At 51.0% G+C, this 14,912-nt stretch overlaps 2 protein-coding genes across 2 annotated transcripts in view; both read left to right on the forward strand.

Annotated features, from left to right (window-relative positions):
* Nucleotides 1–2,927, forward strand: part of omd (integrator complex subunit 5 omd) — a 37,702-nt gene extending 34,775 nt beyond the window's left edge. Inside the window, exons 6-7 of the mRNA XM_089554971.1 lie at nt 397–795; nt 2,209–2,927. Of these exons, the coding sequence (XP_089411097.1) occupies nt 397–795; nt 2,209–2,730 (921 nt within the window). The 3' untranslated portion in view covers nt 2,731–2,927. The remainder of the gene's footprint in view (nt 1–396; nt 796–2,208) is intronic.
* Nucleotides 2,928–8,628: 5,701 nt separating this feature from the next.
* On the forward strand, nt 8,629–9,536 carry LOC149367315 (alpha-crystallin B chain-like). Its single transcript, XM_089567083.1, has one exon. It carries the CDS (start codon nt 8,876–8,878, stop codon nt 9,371–9,373), a length of 498 nt encoding a protein of 165 aa, XP_089423209.1. The 5' UTR covers nt 8,629–8,875; the 3' UTR covers nt 9,374–9,536.
* Nucleotides 9,537–14,912: the final 5,376 nt, after the last annotated feature.

Raw genomic sequence — 14,912 nt, forward strand, 5'->3', positions numbered from 1 at the left:
TTTCCATAGGTCGCTGCGTTGTCCTTAACTTAAGCTGAACCGTCTTTGTTAGCCTCCACGTTTCTGCCCCACAGGTGAGTGTCGGTAGGATACAGCTGTTGTATACTTTTCTCTTGAGGGATATTGGCAAACTGCCATTCATGATCCGGGAGAACCTGCCAAATGTGCTCCACCCCATTCTTATTCTTCTAGTTATTTCCCCCTCATGATCTGGATCAGCGGTCACTACATGCCCTTAGTAGACATACTCTCTTACTACTTCCAGTCCCTCGGCACTAAATGCGAACTGCTGTTTCCTTAATAGACTGTTAAATATTATTTTGGTCTTCTGCATGTTGCAATGCATGCCAAAACCAGAACAAGTGCTAGAGTGACGCTGGTATACTCATCGTGCAGGTCTCGTGGCGGTTTGGGTCGACGTCACGGCGGAGCAGCGAGGGACCCCAGCGGCGGCCGCGCTTCGTGCACCTGCTGGACGAGAACCAGAAGTTTGCGACGTCCATCAACTTCCCCCAGAGCCACTCGTCCATCGTGCGTGTCGGTGTGATCGGCTCGGGGCTGCGCAGTGTGCCTCCGCCACCAGCCATCGCGGAGGAGGAGGTGGCGCTCAACAAGCAGCTGCTGCTCGAAGCCATCACCGCCTGCTGCGCCCTGCCCTGGCGCAACGACCGGCCGTCGCCCACGCGGACTCCCCCGATCCCGGGCATGAAGATCGTGGCGCTGCTGCTGGTCGAGATGATCTCATCGGACGTCATGTTCAACGGCCTCCCTTGGCCTGACGAGGACTTCCTCAAGGTGATGGGCTGTTCTCTGCCTTTAAGTTCACGGGCTTTGTGAAGGTGGGCTGATGCTCTTGCAGAAACACAGTTTGTGTCGTCTGTGTAGTCTTCTTGCTTCGTCCTTCGTCTTCTTCGCGCTGTACCCCCCGCGATGAATTATTACAAACTCGCCCAGCTACCCGTCCTTGTTCAAACATTTCGTGCCAAATGAAATTTTGTAAACCTTTATTGGCTGCTAAGGGGATGAGTGCACAGACCTTAAAGGCACGCTGAAGACAAACTGAAGTTAGCCTTTATCAATCATCATCATCATCACCGGCCTGACTATGCCTACTGCCTCTCCCATGTCTCCCCAGTTAACCCTGTCCTGTTCCAGCTGAGGCCACTGTATTCCCGCAAACTTCTTAATCTCATCCGCCCACCTAACTTTCTGGCGCCCCCTGCTACGCTTGCCTTCTCTTGGAATCCAGGCCGTTACTCTTAAGGACCGTAAGTTATCTTGCCTTCGCATTACGTGCCCTGCCCAAGCCCACTTCTTCCTCTTGATTTCGACTAGGATGTCATTAACCTGTGTGTGTTCCCTCACCCACTCCGCCCTCTTCTGGTCTCTTAATGTTACACCTATCATTTTTCTTTTCATATCTCTATGTGCGACCAATTCAATTTGAACCCTTTTCATTAGCCTCCACATTTCTGCCCCATAGGTGGGTACCGGTAAGATACAGCTGTTGTATACTTTTCTGTTGAGGGATATTGACAGAACCTGCCACGTGCGCTCCACCCCATTCTTATTCTTCTAGTTATTTTCCTCTCATGATCCGGACCAGCTGCCACTACCTGCCCTAAGTAGACATGTTCTCTTTCTACTTCCAGCACCTGGCTACCAATTGTAAATTGCTGTTCCCTTGCGATACTGTTGAACACTACTTTGGTTTTCTGCATGTTAATTTTTAGCCCCACCGTTCTGCTCTGCCTGTCTTAATTCATTGATGATGCTTTGCAGTTCATGTCCTGAGTGACTTAGCAAAGGCAATGTCATCAGCAAATCGCAGGTTACTTAGGTATTCTTCAATAACTCTTATCGCCTTATCCCCAGCAAGCATAGTCCCATGCACCCCTGCACTGTTACTGAAGAGCTTTCTACTAATTTTCTACAAATTGCCATCTGTGGTCGTCGGTTTCGGCCGCTCATAAGGATGGCAATCTCCCGCTTTGAGTGCAGCTCGTGGTTGGCAGTTAAGGGGTTAAATGGCTATCATTTTTCATGGCCTCTGCTTTCTTTGGACCTCAGAAAGTTGTGGACATTGTTTTTTTCTCTCATTAGTTAGGAACTTGAGCTGACTGTAGCGTTTGCTGTCCCCCCTTCGTATCGCAAGAAAAGAAAGAGCTGTGCAGACCCTGAGCCCGGTGTCCTCCTCCCCCCTCGCAGGTGACCATTGAGCGGGACCTGCACATCCAGGCCATGTTTGTGGACCACCCGATCCTGTGGGACCTGCTGCGACTGGTGGCGTCGGTGCGGCCCTCCCTCTGCTACTGCAGCGTGCTGTTGAGGGCCGTCATGGCCGTCGTCATGACCCACTGGCGCAACTGCCAGGAGAAGGCGGCCTCCGCGGCCAACCCCCGGCTGCTGGAGACGACGCGCACCGTGCTGCGCACCCTCTCGCTGGGGCAGCTGCTGCCGCCGGCCCTGAACAGCCTGGGCGACGTGCTGCCCCGGCTGAGCCCCTTCGAGGTGTCCTGCCTGCTGTCGGACGTGTGGCAGTACATGCGCAACAACGTGCCCAGCCCCGCCCTGTTCACCCACAAGAACCCCGCCACGGGGGAGCTGTGGCGCGAGTTCAAGGCGCCCGCGGCCGACCACAAGTACATGGAGCGCCTCAGGGCCATCATGATCAACAAGGTGCAGACCTGCGGGGCCGTCTTCCAGAAGTTCTTCAACGTGGACTCCTGAGTGGGACTCCGGTTGGTCTCTCTATGGGCCTGTGTTCCGGTCTCCGCAGTGCTACGGCTTTCGGCAGGTCTTCGAAGAACCTGGAGGAAACTCTTTCAGAGCTTTAATGTGCCAGTAGCACTGCTACAACTCCACTATATGAACTTGAAGAACACGTCACGAGTTGGTTGGTTTTTCATCACAACGAAAACAGCGCAAACTTCACGAAGGATGCAGAAAGGGGAGACGAGACACAGTTGTTAGTCGGCACCTGTGTCTCGTCTCCCTTTTCTGCGTCCTTCGTGAAGTTTGCGCTGTTTTCGTTCTCCACCATATGGCCAGTAGCAGGTCGGTTGGCCTGCAAACCTTTCGATAAAAGGACAGTAGTACTTCCCTAAGTTATGATGCAAGAGCACATCTGACTGAATATAAAAGTGCCGGTGATGGAAGACTCTGTGGAAGTGAGTTCAGGGTTTGTTTTCTGCTACGTTGTTTGAGAAGAAGACACCATCACCTGAACATGAGGATGACAGGCCGGCGGCTTTTTTTGTTGTTGTGTCATGTCTTGCCGCGCGTGCATGCAGCCATCTGTGGACTGAACAGGAAGAGTTTCATTGCTTCTTAATCAAAATGTTGTTTCACCTTTTTCTTGCCACGGAACCTCATCAATTAATTGAAAACCTGAGATGTCCATCTTACTTTCTTGCCATCACTGTCACCCTTGTGCATTTTTGATGTATTAAAAGAGTGGCCAAGTCACAGAAGGTTTGTCTTGCTGAAGTTTAGATGAAAACTATGCAAATGCAATTGCATAAAACCATTGTGATTTTTTTAGTCAAGCTGCATGGCTTCTCGAATTGTTTTCTGGGTGGGGAACAGTGTTTAAGGTCTGGCTCCATTGAAGGGGAGTCTCTAGTGACTCAAGCACAGGTGGAAAGGGAAATAAAGAGGGAGAGGGAAATCAGCTGTCGGTCTGTTTTTAAAATCTTATTATTCAAAGGAGAGCAATCATTTTTTAAAGTTGTTGTTCGCTCAGTTTACGTCACAGAGCTGCAACAAACGATCCTCTGCCAGTGTGCTCGTTGTTGCTGTGTAGCCTTTTAGCTGAGCAGTCAGCTCTGGACAGACTCGTTGTATGAGGGCACAGGTTTCCCTTCTTTTTTTTCTTTTTTTTTTGACGATGTAGATTGCCTGTTCCACCCTTCGTGTAGTGCTCCAAACTTTGTATTTTTCTCCATCTCGTTCTTCCTTTTTAAAGACGCTTTAAAGATGTGTTAATATTCTTACTAAAACTAAAAGTCGCAACAAAATTTTTTAAACGGGAGGCAAGAAATGCAACGACTGCTATTGACAAGAACAATAAAAAATGGTTGCTTGGTTCAGGTTCAGACAGTTCCTACATTCTAGTACGAAGGGGAGGGGGGGGGCGGCCTCAGATTTCTTGTCAGTATTGGTGGGCGGGTATTAGACCCCCAAGACCCCTAGCTCTGACTTTAAAGGTGCACTGAAGAGGAATCTGAAATCGTATTTTTACCGCTGGAACTCGATCTACACACTCCAAGCGTTCTTGCAAACTTCGAATTATTGCCCTGTGCAGCCAATTTCCCTAATTTAAATCGGATTAACTTCGGGCTCCCGCCTTTTTTTTTAATTCCCCACACACGGTGGGAGGAGTCGACCAACCTTTCACCCAGTCCCGTGGTGGCTTGCCGCTCTGCCATTGGCGGAGTGACACATAGTGATCGGTGAAAGCAATGAGTCCATGGATATTTTTACTTCCGTGGGCCTAATTTGCAGCTACGTAGTCTCTGACTAGACCTGTTTATTCATGGAAACCTAAAAGAAACAATATAAAAGCGAAAGCAAAGTCGCCACGCTACTGCCTGAAAGTCACTCCATGCATTGGTCGACTCCTCCCACTGTATGCAGGGAATAAAAAAAAAGGGGCGGTAGCCTGAAGTTAATTCGATTTAATTAGGGAAATAGGCCGCACAGGGCCGTAAAGCGAAGTTTCTAAGAATGCTGGGAACCTGTAGATAGAGTTCCAGCAGGCAAAAAGACGAGTTCAGATTCCTCTTCAGTGCACCTTTAAGCACTGGTGGGAAGGAGATCGATTAGTACACTTGCCAGTAAAGCAAGCATCCTGCAGGCAGCAGGTTGCAGTGTCCACCCTGTAATTTCAGTTGGATGCCACACCGAATGGGAATGCGATATGTTGAAGGAGATGGCAAGAAACTTTTTGCTTCTGACAGAAGTACTATTTCAGCGTAAACACAGCGAATGAACATAACCTCCGGCATAGCCCTGGAACCCGAATTCTTCTACCCAGATTTCATGTGCCAAAGACAAACGGTAATGGTACACAGCAGCAGCCTTTGTCATGCTTCTCAAGTTTCCCAGACAATGGTTAGTTCTAAGGTGTGAGGCATTGTACTAAGACAAGCATGCACTTGTCTGGCAAGGCGAAACGTGCACCAATTGCAAGCGCCCAACGAGCACAGCTCAAAGGGGACAAGTAGGCTTCTTGTGGACTAGGCGTTTACATTACGTGGTGCAAGTGATAAAAGGTCACGAACAGGAAAAGGTGACATTACGTACGGATGTAGCCAAGTGGGGATGGAGTGTGTCTCGTGCACTCTGACAAGATGGCCCACCAGAGTGCTTGCATTTTGCTTCCTCAGCACGTGTATTCTTATTCAGAATTCAAATTTTGTTTTATCAAAATTCAGTTTCATTCCTAAATCAACTGCAACAGATCGTCACCATCATCGTCAGCCTGACTACGCCCACCGCAGGGCAAAGGCCTCCCCCATGTCTCTTTAATTAACCCTGTCTTTGGCCAGTTGCGGCCACCGTATCCCCACAAACTTCGTAATCTCATCCGCCCACCTATAACTTTCTGCCGCCCCCTGCTACGCATGCCTTCTCTTGGAATCCACTCCGTTACCCTTAAGGACCAGCAGTTATCTTGCCTTCGCTGTACATGCCCTGCCCAAGCCCACTTCTTCCTCCTGATCTCGACTAGGATGTCATTAACGCGCGTTTGTTCCCTCACCCACTCCTCCCTCTTCCGATCTCTTAACGTTACACCTATCATTTTCCTTTCCATGGCTCGCTGCGTTGTCCTTAAAACTTAGGCTGAACCCTCTTTGTTAGCCTCCACGTTTCTGCCCCATAGGTGAGTACCAGTAAGACACAAGTGTTGTATACTTTTTTCTCTTTTGTGTTAAAACGCTCACAAAAGTGACGAAAGACGTTTGCAACACATTGTATGGTTATGACAGTATTGCCTGCACAAACGTTTTGTGTGTGTGACAGCATGCGTCATTTCAGCAGTGGTAGCAGAGGTGCACTAGATACTTCGAAGCACACTGGGATCAAGCCTGGTCCGCACACACAAGAAAGCTTGCCTGTGACAGATGGCACAAAAAACACAAGAATAGTGAGCTCCCAAAATAAAAGAACATGAAGACCAAGAAGGAGCTACAAATGTGCTTGTTTTTAACTGGCCTGGCAAGTGGCTTACAGCATTCGTAGATAGCCCTAATCTTCTTTCTCGTTTTTATTGAAACTCTCTTTTTGTCATTCCTTCTTACGCAATAAATCTTAACTTTATCCCTGTAGACGATTTTTGTTTGAAACTTGGTATGCTTATTTCTTAAATATATCTAGCTGTGCAACGAACCCCAATCCATAAAATCTTGCAGTTTGTTTTTTTACTGCTGCATTTTTTGTCGGCAGATGTCAGTTAGAAAACCATCGTTTTTGATCGTTTCCCTATTGCACATTGACAATTGATGACATCATAATGATTCTGGTTTTGGCTGTAAGGAAGGGAGGAAAGTGAGGGTGAAAGAAGAAAGCGAGTTGTGTTGTGTTAGGTTTAATGGCTCATAAGCAGCTAAGGCAATGATGCGCCAAGCTCAAGGTATATGAAGATTGTTTTCTGCAGATTTTTACGAATGTGCAAAAACATGTTGGCGTTTGGTTTGGTTTATGGGGTTTAACGTCCCAAAGCGACTCAGGCTATGAGGGACGCCATAGTGAAGGGCTCCGGAAATTTTGACCACCTGGGGTTCTTTAACGTGCACTGACATCGCACAGTAGAGAGCCTAAAAAGTTAGTTTCTTCTACCTAGTATTCAGAGAGGAAAGAAATTTTATATATGTCTAATAGTAAAAGCTTTAAAGGAGTTCGGGTAACCTCAGTAGCCGTCCATTGCTGGACAAAGATCTGGAGGCTCCCAACAAATAAAAACAAAGACCTCAGCCTTTTTCTCGGGGGTGAGAAAGTGGCTGAGGTGTATTAAAACTGAAGCACAGCAGTGGGCAAAAAATTAAGAGTTTCTCGAAAACACCTGCTTCTCTTAGCTAAAAGCACGAGATGTCAACAATTACATCATCACCTAAGAGTAGTGCTGGGTGAAAAGGAATGCATTCATTATAAAATTGAGCAAAGTGCTTTTTTATGACTTTTTCGAGTCGTGAGCATGAGAATAAAATGTGATTCATTGTATGTCCATCTCCACATTTTTCACAAACTGGTTAATTTCTCTTTGTCAGTAGGAAGTTGTGTGTAAGGTGTGTGTCCAATGTGGAGACGGCGTATAATGACTTAAGTGAAACGGTCTTGGTGTGTGCATGTCTTCCACTCATTGATGATGGGTTTTACTGACTGTAACTTATTGCTTTCTTCATTTTTCCTATTGGCCTGTCATCTCTCTGCTTACCCTGTACTAACTTATTAACTCAATAGTCTTTGTGTGGCATGTGTATTTTCTTCGTTTTTTTCTTCCAAGCTTGTGCAGCTCTCTCGTTTCAATCTATCCCAACATGGCGCAGGACGCTGCAGAATGTTATCATGTGTCCTTGTGTAGTGGCTTTTCTATGTTGTGAACTATGCTGTCAGCTGCATTTCTGAAATCTAATGTTGTGAGAGGGAATCAGAATAGATTACGCTGTTTTTGGTATTCAGATTTATTATTTTGGCTAGTCAGCATAACATTCGGCAGTATAGATGCACAGTTTGGTAGTCTTACTGTTACCTTGTACAATAGCACTTCCAACAAAATTTTCTGTTTTTGAGCCATCTGTGTAAAATTCTGTGCATTTTGCACGTTTTTCTTTAAGAGTGAGATATTCCAGCAGTTTATGTTCATAAATTTGCTATTTTCGGAAGTGTGTTAATGTGAAGTCACACACATTTGGAAAGATGTACGATAGAGGCAGCGGATTTTTTCTTGAAGCAATATCAGGGAGGGCATCCAGTATGGCATTTAACCTTGAAGTGGAGCAGTAAAGGCCCGATCAATTGGTACTTATTGATGAACAGTGTTTTGGATGTGCATTTTGCGACTATTGGGTAACATGGATGCTTTGGTAGGGATCGTATTCTCGGGACATATGAGCAAGTAAGCATGGTTCTTCTGTCTTCAAAATTTGTTTCTACAGAGAGACTATTTATCGGAGAAGTTCTATATGCACCAGTTGAAAGACGTAACGCAAGGTTATGCACGGGGAAAGAAGAGAGAAAGAGGTGCCGTAGTGGAGGGCTCCGAAATAATTTGGACTAACTGGGGTTCTTTAATGTGCACTGGCATTGGACAGCACACGGGCGTCTTTTGCGTTTCGCCTTCATCATATCGCGACCGCCGCGGCCGAACGCCCACACCACCACCACTGAGCCACCGCGGCGGGAATCTTCGAGAATGGGACGATTGGCTGCTCAGGAGCCCGGCAGTTTCGACGTTTCGTCTGCTTCCAGCCCCCAACAATCAACTTGGTCGCTCTCTACTTGTTCATCTCAATAAATTACCGGATAAAGGTCGAGAAAACGACAGAAATTAACGCAACCGTCGGAATCAGTGATTTTGAACTTCGTTAAGGCAAAGGCTCCTCTCCTACACCTGTAGTAGCCTGTAGGAACAATCGAGAATTTTCAGGAAACGACGAGAGGCGCAAAATGGGAGAAACTTGCTGCTGAGGCCACGTGACTAGTACTGACCAATCAGTGTGCGGCACTGCTTGCAGATATTCACCGCTACGCGGCTGCGCGTGGATCCCAGAAAAATCCAGAACACCAGAGCAGCAGGTTTATAAGGCGAGCGCTGCGCGTGAGGAGGACGGTTGTTGGATTGCGTCTGAAACAGTCCTTCGCTGCTATCGGTATGGCTCTTTTTCCTTTGCTGAACCAAACCTCGGACCTGGCTCGGTGCCTGCTCGACGGCGGAGGTTACCTGGACGGTGAGCTGTTCGACCCGCCGTTCTACCACCAGCGCTTCTACATCCAGCCGAACCAGCAGAACCAGAACCGGCGGGTGTGCCCCGTGAGCGGTGGAGACTCGGCCCTGTGCACGACCCAGGACAAGTTCGCCGTGCAGCTCGACGCCCGGAACTTCGCCCCCGAAGAGCTAACGGTGAAGACGGTGGACAACTGCCTCATCATCCACGGCAAGCATGAGGAGAGGTCTGACGACCGCGGCTGCTATGTGGCGCGGGAATTCACGCGTCGCTACGTGCTTCCCGAAGACGTAGACCCGCAGACCATCAAGTCTCACCTGACCCCCAACGGTGTGTTGGCCATCGAAGCCCCTCGCAAGGCCAAGAAAGAGAAACAGGCCAAGCTCATCCCCATCAAGGTGCACCACGAAGGCAAGACAGCCTGAAGTCTTAAGCTAGTCGTCTCTCGTGTGTAGTACACTAGAAATACTTCGTTAGTGTTCCTGACTTTTCTCTTCCCACAAACTGCGTGTGTGTGTGAACCTGCCCTATCGTTTTCGTGCTTAACTTATTGTCATGAGAAATGCAATAAACATTCCATTTGTTGTATTCGTGGCTCCGGAGTGCTCAGTGCTTTTATCCTGGCGTAAGGGCTACCGGTGAGCTCTGCCTTGGTGTGCTTCGACACAAAAGGTGAAGCCAGCGAAAACTGACGCCGGACAAGGCAGAGGAGGCGTATACACAACACACCGGCGCTTCGACCGGAGCTAAACAAACTTTCAAACGCGGCAGACGACGTCTCCATAAAAAGTCCACAGCCGCAGCACCGTAAACGCGCCGTCGGCAGCTACGCTCTTGGAGCACAATTTACGCAATAAGAAAGCTGCGAGTTTTGCGGAAGTTCGACAGAATATGCTGTTATACTGTTTACCTAGCAGCCGTGATGAGAAATGCGGACGTGCGCGATTTTGCGATCCTCGGAAAACAACGCTAGGCGCGCAGCGCGCAGTAATACAAATGATTGCAATATAGTAGTCCGTGTAAACACAAACGGACGGTTACCGCTGTGACGCTGTAATGATCAGAGTTGGTGTAAGCGTGGTCAACAATCGTTCGTCGGCATACAGTGAAACACCGTGTGGTCGAAATTGCCGGCCGTGCGCAGCGGAGCGCCGGTCAACATAAATCACATGGCGCGCGGAGTGAGTGAAAACGCGTACCGTGCTGCGACCGTTTGAAAGCGCAAATAAGATGGCTGCCGCTTCGGAAGCGCTGTCGGAGGGCTCCGAAGAGCCCAAAAAACTGGCGGAGGCCGAGAATTCGGCGGAGCCCGAAAATCGGACGGACCCCGAGGGTTCGGATGGCACCGAGAACACCGTGATGGTGCCTGCGGACTTGGTGGAGTCGGTGCTCTCGGAGGAACCTGACGCGCCGGGGCAGCCGGAGAAGCCGCAGGAGCCCAAGAGAGCGGACAAGGCCAAGAGGACGGCAAAGTCCAAGAAAGCGGAGAAGCCCAAGAAGGCGGCGAAGCCCAGGAAGTCCCCCGCGAAGTCGAAAAAGACGGCCGAGAAGCGCAAGAAGTCGGAGAAGGCGTCCGACGAATCCGAGAAGCAAGCAGGTAAGGCGGACAAGCCGGAGAAGTCGAGAAGGTCTGACAAGTCGAAAAAGTCGGAGAAATCGGACAAGTCCAAAAAGCCGGAGAAGCCGGCCAAGCCGAGAAAACCGCCGCGCGAGAAGACACCGGAGCCCGAGCCGGTGATATCTCCCGCCGATTTCCGCTACCGCACCAAGCCGTCGTTTTACCCGCTGCAGGCGAAGCAAGTGGCGCTCAATGTGCTCGGCGCCCTCATCACCGAGACCAAGAAGGGCAGCACAACGAGCATCTACGAGCGCGCCGCCGTGCTCACGGGCGTCAGCATCCGCGCGCTCTTCAAGTGGGTGGCCGAGCACGAGCGCAACGGGCACGTCCTGACGCCGCAGACCAAGCTGCGCGGCGGCAAGGGGAAGAAGCGCAAGAGGAGGAACGCCGAGGGCGTCCTCGTGTCGCCCGAGGAGTACGAGAAGCAGGCAGCGGCCGCCGCCGAGGCTGCGGGCCTCGACCCGTCCGCCGTGCCGCCCAAGAAACCGCGCAAGCAGTCGCCCAAGAAGAAACGCGTGGTCCCGGCCGCCGGGGGCGAGAACCCCGGCAACGGCGCCCCGAGGCGCGCGCCCGGGACCGCCAAGCGCGCCCCGGGGACGTCTTCGCCGCGCAAGACCCCCAAGGACCCCGCCGTCGCCGCCGCCCGCAGCGTGCCAGCGGCGATGATGCGGCCTCCGCCGGCCGACGTGCAGCGCATGACCAACAACGCCATGGGCGGCGCGTACGGCTTCCCGTCGCCCTGCTTTGACGCTCGCGAGTACGCGGCCCGGATCGCGCCCATGATCCGGCCCCAGCTGGACGTGCGCACCGGGGCGCCCGGCACGGACAGCGGCGGAGGCAGCTGCAGCTACGCGTCGCCCAGAACCGCGGACGACTTCGGCGCGCGGCACTCGCCCGTGGTGCGGCCGCCCGACGGCGGCCGACCGAGCTGCGGCTACGCGTCCCCGCCCGCCGACTTCGCCCGGCACTCGCCCGTGATGCGGCAGCAGCCGGACGTGCGGCCGCCGGCCGACAGCAACGGCATCATGGCGGGCCGCGTGGACCCGAGGGACTACGCGGCGCGCAACTCGCCCGTCATGCGGCCGCCCGACATGCGGGTGGACGCGGCCAACAGCTGCAGTTTCGCGATGCCGCGCGCCGACGTCAGGGACTACACGGCGGCCAGGAACGCTCTGGTGACCAGGCCGTCGCAGGCGGCGAGGCCAGCAGACAGCTTCCTGCGAATCGTCGACGTGCGGCATTACGAGGAGACGCAGGAGTTGGTGAACGCCGCCGCCGCTGTGCACTGTGCGCAACAGCAGCAGCAGCAACAACACCCACAGCATCCACAGCACCACCAGCCACAGCAGCAGCAACACCAGCAGCAACAGCACCAGCAGCAGCAGGCGTTTGCCCACGACATCACTGCTCGGCCCACTGCAACCTGACTGGCAGCCGTGAGGAGACGTGTTGGCAGGTAACAGACGGACGTCCCCGCCACTTTTCCTCACAGTGTGTAGGCGCATCACCCATGCCAACGAACAATGCATCATCGACAAACACTGTTCCGTGTCCGTGAGTCGCTGCTAGCACATCACAACCAAATTGCCTACACGTGGCCAGTGGTGTCTGCGGTGTGTGCTTGTGGTTGAGAATGCTCGTTCATTTTTGGAGTTGTTGTGCAGGGTCCGTGCTTGACATGCATCACCAATGGTCATCCTACGGCTGTGCGAATCCATAGTGCAGATTCACACATAGGAACTGCTCTTTCTTGCATAGCCACGAAGGCTTACAAATTGCACAGCCAGTTGCACTTAAGGGGAGATGCAGGTGCTGAAATGGTAAAAAAAATTGTGGAAATTTAGATTTTTCAAGAAGGGCATATTTGGGTTCAGTATGCTCTAAAGTCATCGTCGTCATCAGCTTGACTACGCCCACTGCAGGGCAAAGGCCTCTCCCACGCCTCTCCAATTAACCCTGTCCTTTGCCAGTTGCAGCCATCGTATTCCCGCAAACTTCATAATCTCATTCACCCACCTAACTTTCTGCCGTCCCCTGCTACGCTTGCCTTCTCTTGGAATCCACTGCGTTACCCTTAAAAGTGCAGTGAAGAGGAATCTGAACTCGTCTTTCTGCCACCGGAACTCAATCTACATGTTCCGAGCATTCTTAGAAATTTCGACTTATTGCCCTGTGTGGCCGATTTCCCTAATTAAATCGGATTAACGTCCGGCTCCCACCTTTTTTTTTTAATTCTCCTCGTACGGTGGGCGCAGTTGACCAACGCGTGGAGCGCCTTTAAGCCAGCTCCATGGAGGCTTGCCGCTCTGCTATTGGCGGAGTAATACGTAGTAATCCGTAGTAGCAAATAGTCCGCGCATATTTTTATTTCTGCGGGCTTATTTTGCAGCTATATTATCTGCGAATGAAACTATTTATTCACGGAAACCTAAAAAACAAAATAAAGTGAAAGCAAAGCCTCCACGGAGCTGGCTGCAAGGCACTCCATGCGTTGGTAGGCTCCGCCCACCGTACGGGGAGAATTAAAAAAAAAAGGTGGGAGCTGGACGTTAATCCGATTTAATTGGGGAAACCGGCCACACAGGGCAATAAGTCGAAGTTTCTAAGAATGCTCGGAACGTGTAGATCGAGTTCCACCGACAAAAAATTCAGGAGGGCACTTTGTTGACCTAAAGTGCGGTGAGGCGAAAGCCTTAAGCGCGGTGTTGCTGCTTGTGTCGCTGCTTGTGTGGTTAAGGTGTTAAGCTTCGCCTCTGAGAGCGGAATGTGACAGCGTCTTGCAACGCTGCCAGGGAGTCCACAGAACGGTTTTGAGGAAAGGAAATATATCTGTCTCGCATATCACGGTGGACACCTAAACCTCACTGTAACGGGAAGGGAGGAAGATGGGAGTGAACGAAGACACCGTATTCACTAGATGCGCCTTTGCTCATTCCAAACCATCGAGCTGGCATGGCGGAGTGGTAGCGTGCTCATCTCGCACTCCAGAGACCGGGGTTCGATTCCCAAGCTCGACCAATTTCCTACCCGGATTTATTTATTTATCTGGTCTGACTAGAAAGGTTAATTAGGCTAATTGGTTAAGTAAGCAATTGGTCAAGTAAGTCCCACCTACTTAAAGCATCACTATACGATCCCTTTAATTGGTTGCATGGTTAGTAGCCAAAGTACAATTGGCCCAGTTTGAAATTCGCGCACTGTGACGTCACGACTGTTTCGACCAATTGAAAAGCGTGACATTTCTGTCAACAACCCCTGCTTACAACGATGAGGCATTAAAGGCTTCCGCCTTAAAAGATGAGTTCAGATTCCTCTTCACTGCACCTTTAAGGACCGGCCGTTTTCTCTAAAGCACTTACCTGCAAAGTTTCACGGTATAGACAACCGCTAAGCGACTAAAACAATGAATAGCTTGCACCGACGTCACATCCGGCGGCTGTGGGATGCCAGTCAGCCATGCTGCCGAACCACCGCCTCCGGCTTACCGCCGCCTCTGTTAGCTCGCATCGTGTTGGTTCTCATCCATCCGTAGCTTCGATACAGTTTTATGTGCCACCCTTGGCTGCTCCATCCGTAGCGGCAGCTCCAGGCGAAAGGAGTTGCCGATTAACTCGAACTTCTTCCGCATTCGTAAGATAATCGTAGGCATGCAAGTGCAAGCGCTCCAAGACTCTCAGTACGAATCAGCGCAGGCTGTGTCTGGCTCGCATTAAGCGCGACGATTTGAACGCTGACAACTCCAATTTAAATGTGTGTGGAGCGCACCTTGTCACCAGTAAGAGGCTTTTGATGTGAACTAAATGTTTGCAAAAACGTGGGAAGCAATTGGACTTTGCCCTGGAGTGAATGTTGGTGCTTTGATTGACGCCATCCGATTTGTTTGTCCACACAAACCCAGACTGGGTCCCGCGTTGCTGCGTCTTGGCTACAGCACTGGGCAAGCTGGTTCGGATCGCGATGACCGCAGCGAGCAATGACGGCAGGAAAAGCGGCGTGCCGAGGCCGAGCTTTTTGTGTCGTAGGCACATGGCAGACAGGCTTCTCACCAAACTGCTGGGGAAATCCTTGTGTGCCTCCTAGTTATTCGAACGCTTTCATTTCTTCCAACGTCACAAAGCTGGAAGAGTACACGATATCCCCCTGTGTCACTTCAGGGAACCAGTGGCTCAGTGGTTACAGCGCTCGGCTGCTGACTCGAAAGACGCGGGTTCGATCCCGGCCGCAGTGGCTGAATTTCGATGAAGGCGAAATTCTAGAGGCCCGTGTACTGTGCAATGTCAGTGCATGTTAGAGAACCCCAGGTGGTCGAAATTTCCGGAGTCCTTCACTACGGCGTCCCTCATAGC

The sequence above is a fragment of the Amblyomma mixtum genome, chromosome 1 (genome assembly GCF_055824585.1).
Source record: "Amblyomma mixtum isolate Tamu chromosome 1, ASM5582458v1, whole genome shotgun sequence".
Lineage (NCBI taxonomy): Eukaryota > Metazoa > Arthropoda > Arachnida > Ixodida > Ixodidae > Amblyomma > Amblyomma mixtum.

Bases quoted from the DNA above. Each gene is read 5' to 3' on its own strand.
- LOC149367315 (XM_089567083.1), top strand. From the start codon at position 8,876: ATGGCTCTTTTTCCTTTGCTGAACCAAACCTCGGACCTGGCTCGGTGC.